At 41.7% G+C, this 19,193-nt stretch overlaps 1 protein-coding gene and 1 non-coding gene across 2 annotated transcripts; one reads left to right on the top strand and one right to left on the bottom strand.

Annotated features, from left to right (window-relative positions):
• Positions 1-13,057: 13,057 nt before the first annotated feature.
• LOC111560349 lies at positions 13,058-13,189 on the bottom strand. The gene has a single exon (XR_002742094.2). It is a non-coding gene; the product is annotated as a small nucleolar RNA SNORA72 (small nucleolar RNA).
• A 3,226-nt stretch (positions 13,190-16,415) lies between these two features.
• Positions 16,416-17,095, top strand: DEFB136 (defensin beta 136). The gene is made up of 2 exons (XM_019829911.3): positions 16,416-16,470; positions 16,923-17,095. The coding sequence occupies exons 1-2, from the start codon at positions 16,416-16,418 to the stop codon at positions 17,093-17,095; spliced, it is 228 nt and encodes a 75-aa protein (XP_019685470.1).
• The last annotated feature ends 2,098 nt before the right edge of the window (positions 17,096-19,193 follow it).

The raw sequence follows: 19,193 nt of genomic DNA, 5'->3' as shown, positions 1-19,193 counted from the left end.
TCTATCAAGAGTCTCTTGTGGTTTGTTTCCCTCTCTTCTCTTTTTCCACCCCTTTTACATATTTTCATATGTTTTGTTTCCTAAATTCCACATATGAGTGAAATCATACGGTATTTGTCTTTCTCTGATTGACTTATTTCACTAGCATAATACATTCTAGCACCATTCATGTCATTGCAGATGACAAGATTTCATTCTTTTTGATGGCTGCGTAATATTCCAGTGTGTGTGTGTGTGTGTGTGTGTGTGTGTGTGTGTGTGCGCGTGCATGCGTGTGTATACACCACCTCTTGTTTATCCATTCATCAATCAGTGGACATGTGGGCTCTCTCCATAGTTTAGCTATTGTTGATAATGCTGCTATAAACATTGGGGTGCTTGTACCCCCTTCGAATCTGTATTTTTGTAACCTTTGGGTAAATATCCAGTATGGACTGGGAAATGATTTAAGAAACAAGACCACCAAATGAAGGCAGCAGTTCTAACTCCCAGCAGCTGGAGAAGGGTGGGTGGTGGGACTGGGGGACACTTCCGCTCCCCAACAGCTCCTAGTGTGATTACCAAAGACAACGCCCAAGTAGGAGTGACAGCAGGGACTTTTGTCCTGGTAGAAAAGGTCACTGAGGAGTCAGATGACCTGGAGTGTTCCTTGGCTTTGATGTGCTTGCTGACAAGTTTGATTTCGCTCTTAGACCCTCCTGTCTGCATCCTCCACATTCTGCTTAATAACACATCTCCTCAAATGTGATTCTATATATTTTGGTGTTAGCAATAAAATACAATGCACAAAATAAAAAAGAAATAAGGAGGCATGTTTTCTCAACTTCCAAATTTATTCTCCTTCAACATATCTGAAGGGGCGCCTGGGTGGTTCAGTCGGTTGAGCGTCCAACTTTGGCTGAGGTCCTCATCTCACAGTTCGTGGGTTCAAGCCCCGAGTTGGGCTCTATGCTGACAGCTCAGAGCCTGCAGCCTGCTTCAAGTTCTGTGTCTCCCGTTCCCTCTCTGCCCCTCTCCCACTCATGCTCTCTGTCTCTCAAAAATTAATAAGCATTAAAAAATTAAAAAAAAAAAAACAAAAAACATCTGGAGCTGAGGCATCCTGCCAGTTCTTCCCAAATTCCCACTTCATCCTGTTTTACGAATGAAAAGCATACCCAAACGCACATATCCCAAGTCTTGCTCTGATGCAACAACCTAAGATGTAAAATCTCCTTGGCAACAGAATGTCAATTGAAACTTGGTTTGAAGAGTTTCTTTCATTTAAGCCCAAATGTTTTGGGCCCCATTGATATGTTCCTAATTCAAGTATGTGTGTAAGGTGGCAGGACTGATGGCAATTTCCATGTAACTACTCATCCTCCAGCGGCTGAAAGTATGCATTGCTCCTGAGAGAAGTTTCCGTGAAAGTAAAGCATGAGAAGAAACACTGACGGTGCTGATACCGTATTTCATCCGGGTAACAAAGTCATTAACAAAGTCATATCTGGGTTCCATGCTGTATGTTTATATATTTTGCCATTGTAATTCAGAAGTAAGAATCTGTGGCAGAGGCTATGAATTAAATTGTTTGGATAAAAAAAATAAAGTCAGATCTTTTCTGATGGATAGTAAGGCTAATTAAGCTGATTCATTTGATTAGTCAATATGGTGGATATTCTCCATGGAGCAAATGAGCTATAGCTGAAGTTTTGAGTTTTAATGAAATGTATAAATAACATGATAAAATAAAAGCGGTTATCAAAAAATTATATTGGTGAACATATATAGAAGTTAACAGTATTTTAATGTCCCAACTAGTTATGAGAATAAACGGTTAAATGGGATGACTGTAAGTCATCTAGGTAACTTAACACCTTTTTGGTAAACTCAGAAAGTAAGAAAGGAACGACTGTAAAGCTGGGGTAATAAATGCATTCACAAATCAGATGTTTGTAATTCTTTCATAGCAGCAAAACTGGAGAGAGACATAATTACTTGTCAACTGATAGGGCATTTTTAAAACTTGTTGATCACTAATGATTTTTCAGCATATAACTCAGACAATTCAAGGAATTGAGAGACAGTGCTATCACATGACTCCCAGATCCATCTACTCATTTCACAAACAAGTTTTTTAATGAATTTCATCTAAAAAAAACAGGAATGGAACTCACTATAAAATCTAGCAGTAAAGAATATTTACCTATGGGGCGCCTGGGTGGCGCAGTCGGTTAAACGTCCGACTTCGGCCAGGTCACAATCTCGCGGTCCGGGAGTTCGAGCCCCGCGTCAGGCTCTGGGCTGATGGCTCAGAGCCTGGAGCCTGTTTCCGATTCTGTGTCTCCCTCTCTCTCTGCCCCTCCCCCGTTCATGCTCTGTCTTTCTCTGTCCCAAAAATAAAATAAAAAACGTTGGAAAAAAATTAAAAAAAAAAAGAATATTTACCTAAAGATATGTGAACCAATTGAAAAAATTATTTTGTCCATCTCATTGGAAATAAATTTCTAATCAAGTTTTACTTTATAAATTTAATTACTTGTCAAAATTGATTTTTGTATTTATATTGTTTTGTTCAGTTGAATACTAACAATAATGATAATGACCACTTGGCCCAGAAGACATTTCTTTTTTTGTTTGTTTGTTTGTTTATTTATTTTTGAGAGAGAGAGAGCATGAGCAGGGGTGGGGCAGAGAGAGAGGGAGACACAGAATCCAAAGCAGGCTCAGGCTCCAAGCTGTCAGCACATAGCCTGATGCGGGGCTCGAACTCACGAACCACGAGATCATGACCTGAACCAAGTCATATGCTTAACTGATTGAGCCAGCCAGGCACCGCCCCAGAAGACATTTCTAATACTACAGTCAGGCATGAAAAAGATAGAAATTTCTATTTTGTTCCAGAGATAAAATGGGATAGTAAATCCTATCCTTACCTTAGCTCACCCTTCCTTTTCACAGGCTAATTTCAAAAAAAAAAAAAAAAAAAAAAGTATCCATTTGCTCTTTATTTTATCACTCCCACCACCACTTACTGCCATCAGCTCTTCGCATTCAATACCCAAAAGGAAAAATCACAAATGTCCTCTTTTTACTAAGTTCAATAAACATTTTCTCCAACCTCATAGCGGTATTCAGCAGTATTGATCATTCCCCTCTATCCATCTTATCTTGATTTTTAATTACTGAGCCCCCACTCACCTGATTTTTCTCCTGACTCCTTTGCTTCTGTTTGCCCTTTAACTGTTAGAACTCCTCAAAGTTGTCCCCAAAACCTTGATTTTAGTTGCACTCAAGAGGTTTTCCCAGGGTGATGCCAACCACCCTCATCTTTTGCCCAACAATTTCCAAAATTATACCTTATACCCCAGTGTCTGTCCTGATTGTCAGCCAAGCCCATCTGCCCACTGCCTGTTGCGCACAGTAAAGAGTATGGATAATAGGCTATGCTGACTTGCCTCAAAATAATGTGTGTGTCTTAAAGAAAACCACTTTACTTTCCTGTGCTTCAGGTTTTTTGTATTCATTATTCAGAAAGGCTTATCAAAGGATTAAATAAGATGATGTTGGGGGCGCCTGGGTGGCTCAGTCGGTTGGGCGTCCGACTTCAGCCCTGGTCATGATCTCACGGTTTGTGGGTTCGAGACCCGCGTTGGGCTCTGTGCTGACAGCTCAGAGCCTGGAGCCTGCTTTGAATTCTGTGTCTCCCTCTCTCTCTCTCTGCCCCTTCCCTACTCGTACTCTGTCTCTCTCTGTCTCTCAAAAACAAATAAACATTGAAAAAAATTAAATAAGATGATGTTGTTGAGGCACAACTGCTGGGCCCATTGTCAGTGCCTTTAGTGTTAGCTATTATGATAACCATGGTTTGGATGAGATCCAAAACAGAACTAACTTCTCCCTCTTGAGAACTGTTGCTCCCCCTGCTCCCATATCAGTGAATGCACCATCATCCACTCAATTACCCATGCTGGACATTTGAATGCTGTTCCTGACCTTGCCCTTTTCCTCACCCTCCCCCAAATTTAGTCAAATCCCAAGCCTTTCCCATGATATTCCTTAAATGCCTCTGGACGTTGTCCATTTTGGATTTTTTTATTTCCAGTGTACCTTACTCTAGCCCAAGCCACCACCTCTGTTTCCTACATTACTAGAGAAGACTCTAATGAGTTTTCCCGACTCTACTCTTGACCTCCCCAGTGCATTCTCCAGCCACACTATGTCCAAAGCTTTCAGTTGTGTCCTACTGCCTATAGGACACAGCCAAATTCCTTCCTCAGAATGATGAGCAAGAGCCTTACCTGACCTTTCCTCACCTGCTGTCGCCCAAATACTCCATACTTCCTCCCTCCTCTGAGCTTACATACAAAATGCCTCTGTGTGAAAGTGGCTTTCTCCCTTCCTTTACAATCACCACTTTCTTGTCCAAAATTTACCTCAAGATTCAAATTTGAGTGTCAGGTTGGTGATAACCAACTAAAACTCTCTTTCCCCTTCCAAGCTCCATCTCCCACACAGTTAGACAGTGGTCTCCTGTATTCCTGAAGCAGTCATGGAAACCTCAAACAATATACTTACCATATGGTATTTCAGTTTATTCTGTCTCTATCAGCAAGAGGTATGCCAGTCTGTGGCCTGGACACAGGTCTACAGATCTGGGTCCCAGCTGCAGTTGGATTGAAATTTGGGTCCCAGATTTGTGGACCATGAAGTAGCCCTGTGACTCAATTCAAGACGTCTCAGCCATAGTCCAGGACAAATTTTTCCCACCCAGTAGCCCACTCAGTGACCTATCAGGAGCTCTCCCGGGAATCGTGAGGGAACCACACCTATCTGCACATCTGACAACAGTTCCACCATCTGTGGACCTTGAAACTGACCCTTGTACCAGTACCAGCCAACAAACCAAAGTCCTGCAGGAAGATCTGTTCATCCAGTGACCAGACAGAATCCATGCCCATCCAAATGCCAGGTAACAGGCCTGCTAACTATGGATCCCACAATACATCCAATAGCAGCCATGTGAACTGTCTCCAACTCTGCTTAACTTTGACCCTCAAGATAATCCCATCATCCTGAGGATCCCAAATAAGAAAACCTTTATCTACCGAAGACATCTATAAAGACTTGAAGAAATATTTGTTCCTTAAAATGCACAAGTACATTGGGGCACCTGGGTGGCTTGGTCGGTTAAGCGTCCGACTTCGGCTCAGGTCATGATCTCACGGTCCGTGAGTTTGAGCCCCATGTCGGGCTCTGTGCTGACAGCTCAGAGCCTGGAGCCTGTTTCAGATTCTGTGTCTCCCTCTCTCTCTGCCCCTCCCCTGTTCATGCTCTGTCTCTCTCTGCCTCAAAAATAAATAAACATTAAAAAAAATGTTTTTAATAAAAAATAAAAAAATAAAAAAAATAAAATGCACAAGTACAAACGCAAGGCTACATGGATGATAAAGAATCAGGCAAACATGACACCACCAAAGAACAGTGATAACTATAGTAACCAACCCTAGAGAAATGGAGACCTACAAATTACCTGACAAAAAATTCAAAGTAATTATCTTGATGAAGCTCAGTAAGATGCAAAAGAAAACCAGATAAACAACTAAATGAAAACAGGAAAACAATGCATGAACAAAATGAGTAGTTTAATAAAAAAATAGAAAACATAAAGAAACAACCACTGAGTGGTTTTAAGTTGCTCTCCCACAAAGGAGAACAAAATGGAAATAAGGTTGACAGAAAATAAAAACTTTCTAAAAAAAGAAATAGAAACCATAAAAAGAACCAAACAGAACTCCTGGAGCTGAAGAATACAATGCCAGAAATGAAAAATTCAATAGAAAGATTCAACAGGAGACTCAATCATGGAAAAGAAAGAATCCATGAATTTGAACATAGGTCATTTGAAATCAGCCAGTTAGAGGAATAAAAAGAAAAAAATGAAAAACAATGAATAAACATATGGTACATATGAAACACCACTAAGGGAACAATAGGAATTATGAGAATGTCAGAAGAAGAGAAAGAGAAAGGAAGAAAGTTTATTTAAAGAAATAAAGGTTGGGACACCTGGGTGGCTCAGTTGGTTAAGCGTCCAACTTCGGGCTCTGTGCTGACAGCTCGGAGCCTGGAGCCTGCTTCGTATTCTGTGTCTCCCTCTCCCCCACTCATGCTCACTCTCTCTCTCTCTCTAAAATAAATAAATGTTAAAAAAAATTTTTTTTAAGAAATAAAGGCTAAAAATTTCCCAAATCTTGAGAAGGATATGAAAACCCAGCTAGCTGAGGCTTAAAAGTCCCCAACCAAAATCAACCTAAAGAAAATTACCCCAACATATGTAATCAAATTGTCAAAAGTCAAAGACAATTTTTTAAGCACCAAGAGAAAAAAGATTTGTGCCATACAAGGAAATTCCCATAAGGCTATCGCCAGATTCTCAACCTTGCAGGCCAAGAGGGAGTAGAATGACATATTCAAAGGTCAGAAAGAAAAAACAACAGCCAACCAATATTACAACCAGCAAAGCTTTCCTTCAGAAATGAAGGAGGGATAAAAACATTACCAAAGTCTGAAGAAGTTCATCACCACTAGATCTGCCTTTCAAAACATGCAAAAGGGTTATTTTTAAATAAACAAAAGATTACTAAGTAATAGCATGATTAAACAACCCAACTTTACACCTCAAGGAATTAGAAACTAAGCCCAAACTCAGCAAAATGAAGTAAACTATAAATATTAGAATAAAAATAAATAGAAAAACAATAGAAAAGATAACAAACCTAAGAGTTGGTTTTTTGAAAAGATATACAAAATTGACAACCATTACCTAGAATAACCAAGAAAAGAAGGCAAAGAACTCTGGCATAGAATATTCCAAGCCCATGATAACTGTTTTTGATCACAAATTAATATATTGTGATACTTGTTTCGTATTGATCTTATGAGCCTGTTTTATGTGAATCTGATCCTGGGGGATGGATATGCTTTTGGAAACTGGAAAACCAAGAGACAGACCTTGAATAATGGTGAATTCACAGGTATAATGACAGTCCTCGAGTCAGACCACTCTTCTTCAGATAATAACACTACCTCTCCCCTCAACCTCTACACAGCTTAGCTGGTACAACATCACTTTCTTATTAATAACTCTAGAGTGAACACTACCTGTTGAGTGATGCTTCAGTGTAAGGGGTAGGCCAACAGAGGTTTTGTCTAAACATATGACTCTCAAAAATTAAAGCCTTCTAACTTCCTTAACTCTAATCTTTCCCCCTAAATCTGTCCTTCACAAGGGTGCTCAATGGATCTATCCAAAAGACATATCAGACTTTATCATTTCCTTGAACTCCCTTCAATAATACCTCTATAACATATTAAGTCTACATTTGTTAAAATTTCACTCACAGTCTTTTGTAACTTGGCTCTACCTCCCTCTCCATCTTCATCTTCAAACACACCCACATTCTAGCAATACGTAAATAGGTGTTTATATCTGCACACACCATACTCTTCTATACCTTTGTACCCTGATTCTATGAATCTACTGAGTTTCCCTGGAACCCCTTTTTCTGTACTTCCTGTACTTCCTGGTTAATTCCTACTTATCCTTAAAGATTCTACTCCAGGATATCTTCTTCTCCAGGAGATGTTTCTCCCAATTCTCAATTTTGTGCCCCAAGTTTCCATAGCATGTTGTACATGAAAATACTATAGCTTTTACCTCATTATATTAAAATTATAACCTTATGACCCATGTGACTGTGAAGGCAAGAATCTTCCAAACACTGTAAATCCTTGGAATGCCACACAGGGCCTGGCATGAAATGGAGTGCCACAAGTGTTGACCACATTGAACTGAACTGAACTGAACTTCCCCCTTTTTCTACTCTCTGGATACCTCTATTTTCTTTCTTTTTAAAAAAATTGTGATTTATTTAAGAGAGGAAGAGAACAAGAACATGAATGTGTGGGAGGGGGAGAGAGAGAATCCCAAGCAGGTTCTGCACTGTCAGCATAGAGCTCAACATGGGACTCAATCTCACAGTGAAATCATGACCTGAGCTGAAATCATGAGTTTGACGCTTAATGGACTGAGCCACCTAGGCACCCCTGGAGACCTCAATTTTCATACTGGAATAGATGGATATGCTGGATTTCTCCTTTACACTCAATAGTGATGCCGGCCCTTGCATGTTTCCCCAAATTAGATTTGTACCTTGATTTTTACAGATATGAGTTGAGAAAATAAAGGGTGGGCTGAGGATTTGCTCATAGTTATAAGTAAGGCTGAATATTTGTCACATGCCAGATTCTTGACGAGTGTTACAGAATTGCTTTTCTCTACAGTGCCTTCCAGAAGTGGAGACAAGGACAGCCCAATTTGTTACAATTATGCTAAGAAATTTGAGGAGGAGGAAGAGACTTAATTGTTCAAGGGAATAATCATGTTCTGTAGACAATCTGGCAGAAGCTAAGGAAGAATGCAAACTAGCCTTGGGGACTTCTGGGCACTAGTCCCAGTGGCATTAAGGCATCTGATCTTGAAAGCAAGCACTGAGGCCTTTCTTCTCTGTGTGTGGCCAGGGACAAGTTCCAAGCCAACATTTCCTCACAGAATGTCCTAAGACTCCAAGCATAATCAAATTTTGCTAAAGGTAATAAACTGATTCACCTGATTACACAGCCCCTTCCAGGCAGATGTCTCTTGATCACTTGGAACAAACAGATCTCACTTCCCTGTCTGAACTTCTGCAGGTGCAGAGAGTGATTTCTTTATTATTCTCCTGTTGAAGCAGCTGTTATGGGTAACCAGCTGGCTTCTTCCTGCTTGGGTTTTGATTTGGGTTTTGGTCTGAAGTCATCTCTTGGGGCCTGTAGAATCTCAGAGAGACTGAAACTATAATCTTACCCTCACTCTAAACCCTGCCCCAGTATACAATTAGAGAAACATGATGAAAGGGTAATGGGTCTTGGGACCATGGTCTAGAAGAGCCAATATTTAAGTCAAGATTTGCCAGTAATCAAAGGAGTTGTTGTCCTTGGGCCCTTCATTCCTCTGGTCTGAAGTCCCCCGTTGTTAGGGAAAAGGCAACAATATACTCTCACCCTCTAACTTCAGTTGGTTCTCCCATAAGCTCTATAAGGAAGATCCAATTTAATAAAAGCCAACAAGTGACCATTAATGGCATAGTGAGTTGTTTTCAACATGAAATCCTAAAAATGAAATGCCACGGTTGGTTAAAATTCTGTCTGAAAACTAAACTGCTAATTCTAAATGGTTCATGCTACGTTGTGGGATGCTTGGGGATCTGGAACAGGGGCATAAAGTGCCTAATGGGAGGATCAAAACGGTAGCTAGTTGTCAAGTGATATGAAAGTATTTCAACATTTCGTTTGACCTGAAAAACACAACAACTGAACAGAAAATTTCAAGAGAGAAGTTCAACAGGAGACCAGAACAATAAGCAAAGAGAATCAACAAATGTGAGGACAGGTCATTTGAAATTATTCAGTCAGAGAAACAAAAATAAAAATGAATGAAAAATATAGAAAGAAGATTAAAGGAATTAAGGACACCATAAAGTCAAACAATATGCGCATTATTGGGGTCCCAAAAAAACAGAGAAAGAAGGAAGCAGATTGTTTATTTGAAGAAATAATGGCTAAAAACTTCCCAAACCTGAGGAAAAGAAATGAATACCCAAATTAATGAAGCCTAATGGAACCCAACAAGGAAAAATTCAAAGTCCAACCAAAGCATATTATAATCGTGTTGTCAAAAGTCTACAATCAAGAATTTTGAAAACAGCAAGAGAAGACACTGGTCACATACAAAGGAACCCCCATAAGACCAGATTTCTCCACAGAAACTTTGCAAGCCGGAAGAGATAATATATTCAAATTGTTAAGAAGAGGTAGAAAAAGATGATGGCAAAGCAAGAGGATCCTGAGTCCATCTTCTGCCACAGACATACCAAGGCAACAACTACACGTAATGCAATTTACTCTGAAAACAACCTGAAGACTGGTACAATCAAAGACATATTGATAAGACCACATCAGGAAGGGTAGGAAGGGCAGAGATGTCGTTGGGAAGCCAGTCCTCCACACAGTGACCTATAATCAGAAGGGATATCACAGGCATGGGATAAGGGGGGGAATCAAGGCCCACGCCAGGCAGGCCTGACCCTGGGGACCTTCATCAAAAAGACAAGCCCCCATAACATCTGCTTTTGAAAATCAGTGGGGTTTAACTCCAGGAGAGCCTGAGGACTTTAGGAAACCATCTCCATTCTTAGAGAGCCGGCCAGCTATATCACTCAGCCTGATACCTAGCACCAAAACAATATTTTTAAAAGGACCTGGGTATATGTGATGGAGATTTATTGACTAATTGCAGGACATGTGCCAAAAGGGCAGGGATCTGCAGGAGCTTTCTCTGGGAACAGAAGTACCGGTGGATCCATTTTTCTGGCCATCCTTTAGTCTAGCTGCCGGAGCCAGTTCTGACACTTTTCATCTACCTTGCTAGCATCACTTGCCCCACCCAACCCATTCATCCCAGTGGATACCCCTCCAAAGAAGCCCCCAGTGATCCACCTCTGGTATCTCTCCATCGAGACTTCTGCTACAGGGAGGGGGAAGCTAGCCCTACCCACCACCAGATTTGCAGCAGCTGAACTGGGGGCAAGCCCTGTCTACCAATGCACCTGCAGCAGTCATGGCCCAGCCATAATAGAAGGGCACATGCATTCCACACAGGAGACGCACCTGAATCACCTGTCTGGTGACCAGGGGGACTGTGGTACAAGAGTGCACCACAAGACCTCTTCTACATAAGGCCAGTAGTTTCAAGACTGGGAGACGTGGCTGACATGCCTAATACATAGTAATAAACACAGAGAGTCAGTCAAAGTGAGGAGACAGATGAATATGTTCCAAACAAAAGAACAAGACAAAACCACAGAAAAAGAGCTAAACAAAATGGAGGTGAGCAATCTACCTGATAAGGAATTCAAAGTAATGGTCATAAAGGCACTCATGGCACTTGAAAGAAGAGTAGATGAACTAAGTGAGAACTTCAACAAAGAGATAGAAAACATAAAAAGAACCAGTTGTAGCTGAAGAACACAATATAGAAATAAAAACTCCACTAGAGGGAATCAACAGAAAATTAGAGGATATAGAAGAGCAGATCAGCTGGAAGACATAGTAATGAAAAGCAAGCAAGCTGAACAGCAAAAAGAAAAAAGAAATTTTTTTTAATTTTAAAAAAGAATTTTTAAAATGAGCATATGTCAAGCGACCTCTGTGACAAAGGGTACTAACATTTGTATCACAGAGGTCCCAAAAGGAGAAGAAAGAAAGGGGCAGAAAGTGTATTTGAAGAAATAATAGCTGAAAACTTCCCCAACCTGAGGATGGAAACAGGCATCCAGGTCCAAGAAACAGAGAAAGCTCCAAACAAGATGAACTGAAGGAGTTTCACTCCCAAAGTTAGTGGAAGGAAGGAAATAATAAAGATCAGAGCAGAAATAAATGAAATAGAAACAAAACAAACAAAAAGAAAAAACACAATAACAACAATAGAAAAGATGGATGAAACTAAGAGCTGGTTCTTTGAAAAGATATGGGGTGCCTGGGTGGCGCAGTCGGTTAAGCGTCCAACTTCAGCCAGGTCACGATCTCGCGGTCTGTGAGTTGGAGCCCCACGTCGGGCTCTGGGCTGATGGCTCAGAGCCTGGAGCCTGTTTCCGATTCTGTGTCTCCTTCTCTCTCTGCCCCTCCCCCGTTCATGCTCTGTCTCTCTCTGTCTCAAAAAATAAATAAATGTTAAAAAAAAAAATTAAAAAAAAAAAAAAAGAAAAGATAAACAAAATTGATAAAGCTTTAGCCATACTCATCCAGGGAAAAGAGAGAGAGGACTGAATAAATAAAACAAAGGAAGAGAGGGGTGCCTGGGTGGCTCAGCCAGTTAAGTGCTGGACTCTTGATTTTGGCTCAGGTCATGATCTCACAGTTCATGGGGTCGGGCCCTAGTCAGGTTCTACATTGAGAGCACAGAGCCTGTCTGGGATTCTCTCTGCCCCTCCCCTGCTCACTCACACTCTCTTTCTCTCAATAAATAAATAACCAAACTAACAAACATTAAAAAAAAAAAAAAAGAAGCGAAGGAAGAGAAATTTCAACTCAATGAATGAGCACAGATGGTGGGGCACGCCCTTGGCTTTAGCATGGTTGTATCCTCACATGCCCAGCTTCACTAACAAGGTGGGGGAAGAGCACAAAAATACGTTACACTCCATTCCATTCCAAGAAAAATCCCAATTAATCCCTACTCCTCCAGTAGACTCTTTAATATGACCAACAGAATCACCATCACATAAAATCCAATCATCTCTCAAACTGCTGCCTTTGCACTGGTTCCTGGGACAAGTGAGTCCATTCACGAGCCCCTCAAAAGAAGTATCTCAGATCCCATAGCTCCTCAGGATCCCTGGATGTAAGCTACATTGGTTTTCAAAGACAGGCATTTTGAGACCGTGGTCTCTTGGGCGCAGGTCTCAAGGGTTGGGGTGCCCAATGTGTGACACAAACCCCTCTCTCCTCAGGGAGAGGCTTTAGAAGTGAGATCCCTCCAATTATGTGTCACAGAGCCAGGGGTAGGGTTTTGCCAGAGACAGTGGCTCTGCCTCTCCTACCCAATCTAGATGCAGTCGTTTTATCTCTTGTGGAGAAAGCTGTTCAGTTAGTTTTCAGTTCTTTTTCAGCAGGAATTATTCCATATGTAGTTGTAGATTTGGTGTGTCCGTAGGAGGAGATGAATTCAGGATCTTTCTACACCGCCATCTTGGACAATCCCATAATTTGTAAACTTTTGTTTGTTTGTTTGTTTGTTTAGAAAATAAAACTCAATAGTTTTATAATTCACTCAGTGGCAACTGATAATCATCAAATTAGCAATGGTTATCTTCCAATAGTTATCTTACACTAGCTGTATGGTCATTTCTCTAGGATGAGCAGATACTCTGAGTCACAGACATTTCCCATATAAGGTGCATCATATAAATCAGACTTGGTTTGTCACCAGCATTTATAAAACCAGGCCTAGGGAAAGAACTAGGTCTGGGGACACATACCTGGTCTTAATATACTGAGTGTTTAGCCTGCCCTGTTCATTACAAAATCAGAACAGTAAGAATATTCCCAGTACAAATTGTTCTTCATGGACAAGCCAGTAGAAAAAAAATGGGCAAATGACTTAACTAGATACTTATCAAAAGAGGAATAAAATAAAATCAAAGCTAAAAAAAAAAGAGGAACCCTAAATGACCAATAAACATACAAAAAGATACCTCACCTTATTTGTGATCAGGGAAATTATATTAATCTGCCCTGAGGGACCACTAGATCACCATCCAGTTGTCTAAAGTATAAAGGTCTGACAATACCAAGTAGTGCTAAGAATGTGGAGTGACCAAAACCCTTATACACCTGCTGATGGATATAAAAATTAGTAAAAGGCACTTTAGTAAACAATTTGACATTTAGAACAAATTGACGTTATGCACGTCCTATAACTTAGCAATTTCACTCCAAGGTATCTATCCTCCAAGAAGCAAGCCTGTGTGCACAGAATATTAAGTACAAGAATGTCCCACAGCAGGACTCTTTGGTAATCCGTGGAAGCAACTCAAATACTTGTCATCCATCCTAAATATATTAAATAGTCAATAGACAGAAGCAAAAACTAATGCTACACACAGAAATATACAAATATCTTTAAAATATAATAAAGAAAAGAGGAAAACAGTCACAAGTAATACTTTTGTGCCGCCTTTTACAGATAGGTCAAAAAGAGGCAAATTAAACTACCCTGGTTAGTGATCCATACTAAAGAGAAAACCATAAAGCAAAGCAAGAAAGTGATGATTATCTGGGTCAGAGCAGCGGTTGCCTTGTTGGGGAGGTAGTGAGCTATAGTCACTTAAGAGTTCACTGGGACCTTTTGTGGTGCTGGAAAATGTCTGTTTTCTTGATCTAAGAGGTGACCCCATGGTGTTTGCTTTATGTTCAGTCACTAAACTATGTGTATGATTTTATTTTTCTTTGTGTGTATTAAATTTCATCATATATCAATGACTTATTGAGCCATGGAGGAAAATAAGCTTGCACATAGAGAAAAATGAGCATGAAGTCATTGTACCCAGGAACTATCTGACTCATGAACGAGGCAGTCAGGAAAGGGGCTTCCTCCTTCAACAAGTTAATTCATTAAAGTAGCTGAGGGGGTGTAGTCATTGTTGGCAACGGTGGGTTTTTTTCTTGAAGGTAGACATGATCAGGAGAGCACAAAAATTCTAGGAAACTAAAATAAAGAAGAAATTTCCAACAGAGCAACATTAAAGGGGATAGTATGAAGCTGTTCGTGCTTCCCTGGCACCTTTTCCCAACAAGACCTCAGACAGAAGGTGGGAACACTCAGCACAGGTAAGAAAAGCTCCTGTCCAAAGGTTGGGATGGTGACTTAATCAAGACATGCACGAATGGAAAGGAAAGGGTCCATCTCCCACACCTGCTAATCTCCAAATGCGTCTTAGATTTGCTTTTCCAGGATCAGGTATAGGAGGAGGCTCAGAAGTATTTAGAAAATGTTAGGCTTATACTTTCCATATTTCCAAATGCATGATTAATAAACTTAAAATATATGGAGGACAGAGTTCTGAACTGAGAATCAAGAGAGCTGAAAATTTTATGCCAGCACAGCTCGCAGATTGAGTCTTTCCTTTGTACAAGCCCATTCACCCATTCAAGCCTTGTTTCCTCCATCTCTAAAAGAATGGGAAGGTGCCAACTGAGTCTATGCTTTGTCTATGGCAGCAGATGGTCAGGATACGGCCTCCATTGTATGGGCAGGAAGTATATGCCCCATGCAGGGACCTGGGAGTCTTCTATGGAGTCATTCAAGGGAATCCTCAGCCCTGATCTAGTATTGAACTACTTACTTCCAGGCTATTATCACACCTCCTCTCCCCAACTCCCATGCCAACCCACAGTGGTGCTCCCAACAATGCACATTGTTGGAACCCAGAATAAAACTCTCCTGGCTGTTTTTTGCATTCGCTAGGAGATCTCTTGGAGAGAGTGTACAAAAAAGAAAGAAAGACAGCTCTAATGGTGGAATTTAATGAAGGAGGAAGAGAAGGAAGAGAAAGAAGAGGTGCTGGTGGTGATGGAGAAAGAGAAGGAGGAAGAAGAGGAGGGGGAGAGGGAGGAGGAGGAGGAGTGAAGAGCCTAATCTATACGAGGATGAATGTAATGCACTTTGTAATTTGTCATCCTCAGAAAACCCTTTTACAGTGCACTTTTTGAGAAGAGGAAGCTGAAGCTCAGAGATGCTAAATAATTTACCCAAGGGTATGTGACTGCAAAATGGAGCATAACCAATAAAATTATGCTCTACTACCATTTTACAGACTCAGAATCCTACGGTTATGGGACACTTGGGTACAAGCCCGCCTCAAGGCAAGAATATAACCAAAGTAAGCGTCTCCTCAACTTTTGGTCGTCCTCCACCTCTCCAGGGAAGACAGACCTAATGATCTTTCTCTGGAGCTATGCCCCTATAGCTCCAGGGAAGTGGTGTCCTGCTCTACTCTGAATGCTGGGCATCCAACCTTGCACACAGCAGTGATCTGGCTCTTCCTGTAAGAAACCAGAAGAGAGTTCCAACCTACCCACTCCAAAAAGACAACCTTTCCCAGAACCCTTAAAATTTTGAAATACTAGGAAACATTTCAATAGCAGCCATTTGGAAAACAAAGCCCTTGGTGAACTTTCCTGGGTGACACATTCCCTATACCATCTGCCTCAGCCAGGTGAATAAATCTGCTGCCCAAAGAGAAGCATACCCCTTCTCTGTTACGTCTGAGTACCTACCTAACTCTTGGTCAGATCAACAGTTGACACTCTTTATTTCTGGAAACACAGCAAGATCTTGCTCACATCCTTTGTGATCTTAAGTTAAGCCCATGTTCATAACATTGCTTCCCTTGTCTCCTGTGTTCTCAATGGGACTCCCAAGGAAAGGAGAAACAACGTAGAAAGAGAGTAGACATTTTCCCCGCCATTTTTCTATCACTATACATATGAAGTTATAGGATAAATATTTGGGCTTGGGAAGGAGGATGCCTGGTCTCGGATCCTGTTTGGCTTTGACTGAGTTCCTTCTTTTCCCATGATTGGTAAAAGAGGAAGTAGCAACGACAGGACCAGGAACTTTTCTTCCTCTAAGCCTGAAGAAGCCTGTCTCCCCTGAATGCCCTTCCAAGTAGAATGAGGCCAGTGCCCAGCCCCACCCAACTTTGTCCAGCTCTATAAAGGAAGCTTCCAGGCAGCCACCCCCAGAATGTTCCAGCTCTGTGCCCTCATCAGCAATGAGGCACTCTCTCATTGGGTTACTCTTCCTCCTGGTAATCTCACTGCCTTCAGGTAAGATGATGGGTATAGGTCTGATCATGAAAGTGGGGGTCTTCCAAGAACGCAGGTACTTAAAATCCCCTTTGGGCATAAGACCAGCAGGGGGACTCCAATATCAGATGGATCAGCAAGCCAAGGATGGGAATTAAGTTAGTGGTCTTCAGTGTCTGCCCCACTCATCGGTTGCCACATCCTGAAAGCCTACCCAAGCTCGAGAGAGTGAGGCCAACTTCATAACACACATGTCACCGTTCAGCTATCCAAATTCCTATTTCCTTCCAACTTCCTCTGATGAGCCCTGATGAGTGGTGGCCCTCACTGAGAGATGACAGGAGGTGAGAGGACAGAATGTAAAAGGTAAATTGCAAAGTAATAGGCCCCCCACCAGGAAGAGAGGGGCAGGTCTAGGATTTCTCCCAGCCTCAGAAGCCTGATTTTTCTTTTCCATTCTTTTTTTCCTTCAGGGAATGGATTGTTTGGACATGATGGAATACAAATCCGTACTTGCACTGCGCTCAAAGGCAGGTGCTTCTTCGGTTGCAGAGTGGGATGGACGTGGGTTTCATTCTGTCACAACATATTGTCTTGTTGTGTAAAAATGTTGAAAAATAATCCTCCCCAGGTCGATGAGTATTGACCCTCACCTCATGGATCCAATTAAAAGGCTACATGAATAGCTAAAAGGATAAAATCTGCACTCTGTGTGTAAGGATCATTAATGAGCCATGGGTAGCAAATGGGAGGCAGATTCTCACGAACTGACTGGCAAAATTCCAGAAGTATTTTGTAAAGGGGCACTGGGGCAAAATGCATCTCCTATTTTTTTTTCCCACCCTCCCATCTCCAATCATCAATTCCTATTTCCAATTTAAATTCAGTTGATTAACACATGGCTACCGGCCCAAGGATATGATGTATGCTGGGCTCAGTAACAATAGCTTACTATGTGCCAGTCACACTTTTAAGTGGTTTACATCTACTAAATCACTTAATTCTCACAACAAAATCAACTTTTTTCTCCAGTTTTGTAGATGAAGGAATTTTTCAAGGTCACACAACCAGTAAGAGTGAGTTAGTACTGGGTTTGAACCCAGACAGTCTTGAGCCAGTGTCTTTACTGTTAATCTATACCACCTCTCAATTGCTAAGCATAGGAATCTAACTGGAAGTATTAATTGTAGTTTGTAGTGATTGTACGTTGTAATCCAATGAGGAGTCAAGAATCCAAGTAGATCCATGGAACAGCAAGCCCCTCAAAATTCTTCCTGTGGCTTAAAGTTGTAACGTTCCTGGCTGCTACATTGCGTTTGTGGCTCTACTCAGTAGCTCTGATGCATCAAGATCAATGTTGCCCTAAGATTCCACCCACCAACCATCGCTTCACCAACTGCTGGGGTGGAAGCAATGAGCCATACAGACCCACACAAAACTCCCAGCTGTCAGTGGGACAGCCTTGCTCCAGCAGCATCTCTTCACCACCCCTCCAGGGCCCCCTCCCCCAGGGGCAGAGGTCACAGATCTTCGTGGAGATCCTTGTCATTAGCTGCTCAGGAAAAAGAACACCAGCTGAGTCTCGGGGTTTCCCTTCTCCAAGGATGTGCCTGAAGGAACACATCTGAGTCTCCACCCTGGAAAGCTAGGCAGGGCTTCATTCCTTCTGGAAGTCCTGCCTGCTCCGGCTCTCCCATCTTAATCCTCAACATTCCAGCAAAAAAGAAAAACCAGAAATCATCAGTAGTCCTCAGGGCTAGCTTGCCAGGGCATCTATATTTTAGCTAGCCCTTTTTTTTTGTTTTTTGAAGTTTATTCATTTGTTTTGAAAGAAAGAGCACATACAAGCAGGGGAGGGGTGGGGGGGGGGGTGGAGAATCCCAAGCAGGCTCTGCACTGACAGTGCAGAGCCTGATGTGGGACTCAAAACATAAAAGCAGGAAATAAAAAGAGAAATCTGGGTGAAGGGAGAAAGCAAATATTCCTTCATCAGATTTCAGAAGGGTCCACAACCCAAAATAAAGGCTAAAGATCTCTGCCCTTTTCTTGTGGTTCCCCAAATCATGATTATATCAGCCTGGGGTGAGATACGGCTCTAACTTTGACAACGGGATGCAAGAAGAAACACTCATCACTGTCTTTGATGCTCTTCAGTGCAGCTTGGACGAGACTGGAACGTTCAGTTATTCTTGCTGAAAGCCCACATATGAAATAAAGAAGAGGACTGAATTATCACACCTAAAAGCCATTTTGCACTCACCTTGTGGCTCCATGGGTAAAACCCTAGAGATAGTGGCCATCCTCTCTGAGGAAGCCAAAACTGCTCATCTTTGTTCCCCATATCACAGGGCAGCCATGCGGAAAGCCCAGGATTTAGGCTTAGCAATCAGACATCCGTCTCACTACATGGGCGCCATCGGGAAACTTGTTGCTCCTAGTGCAACAGATTGTTTCAGGACCCTACTCCAGCAGAGTGACCCGAGAGGGCCCCTTCATTTATGGCCATCTTCCGAGCCTTTTCTATGAGGCCCAGCTCTAGCGCATTCCCCTTAAGCTTAAAAATGTCCGGAGTGAATGCATGTTACTGGAAATCAAGAAATCTGAAGGACACTGAGAACGTTTACCGATACCTTATCGTACAGTTGTTTTAACATTATCTGTATGGCAAATATGTAACATGCTTGGCAATGTGTCATCTGGCTTAACTATCCTGGCAGGGTGTTAGGTTGGGGTACATAAAAGGA

Source organism: Felis catus, chromosome B1 (genome assembly GCF_018350175.1).
Source record: "Felis catus isolate Fca126 chromosome B1, F.catus_Fca126_mat1.0, whole genome shotgun sequence".
NCBI classification, from domain to species: Eukaryota; Metazoa; Chordata; class Mammalia; order Carnivora; family Felidae; genus Felis; species Felis catus.
The sequence above is the reverse complement of the archived record's forward strand: the minus strand, read 5'-3'. Positions and strand labels throughout refer to the sequence as shown.

Bases quoted from the DNA above. Each gene is read 5' to 3' on its own strand.
- DEFB136 (XM_019829911.3), top strand. From the start codon at position 16,416: ATGAGGCACTCTCTCATTGGGTTACTCTTCCTCCTGGTAATCTCACTG. The intron at 16,471-16,922 runs GTAAGATGATGG...TTTTTCCTTCAG, and splicing joins GGTAATCTCACTGCCTTCAG to GGAATGGATTGTTTGGACAT.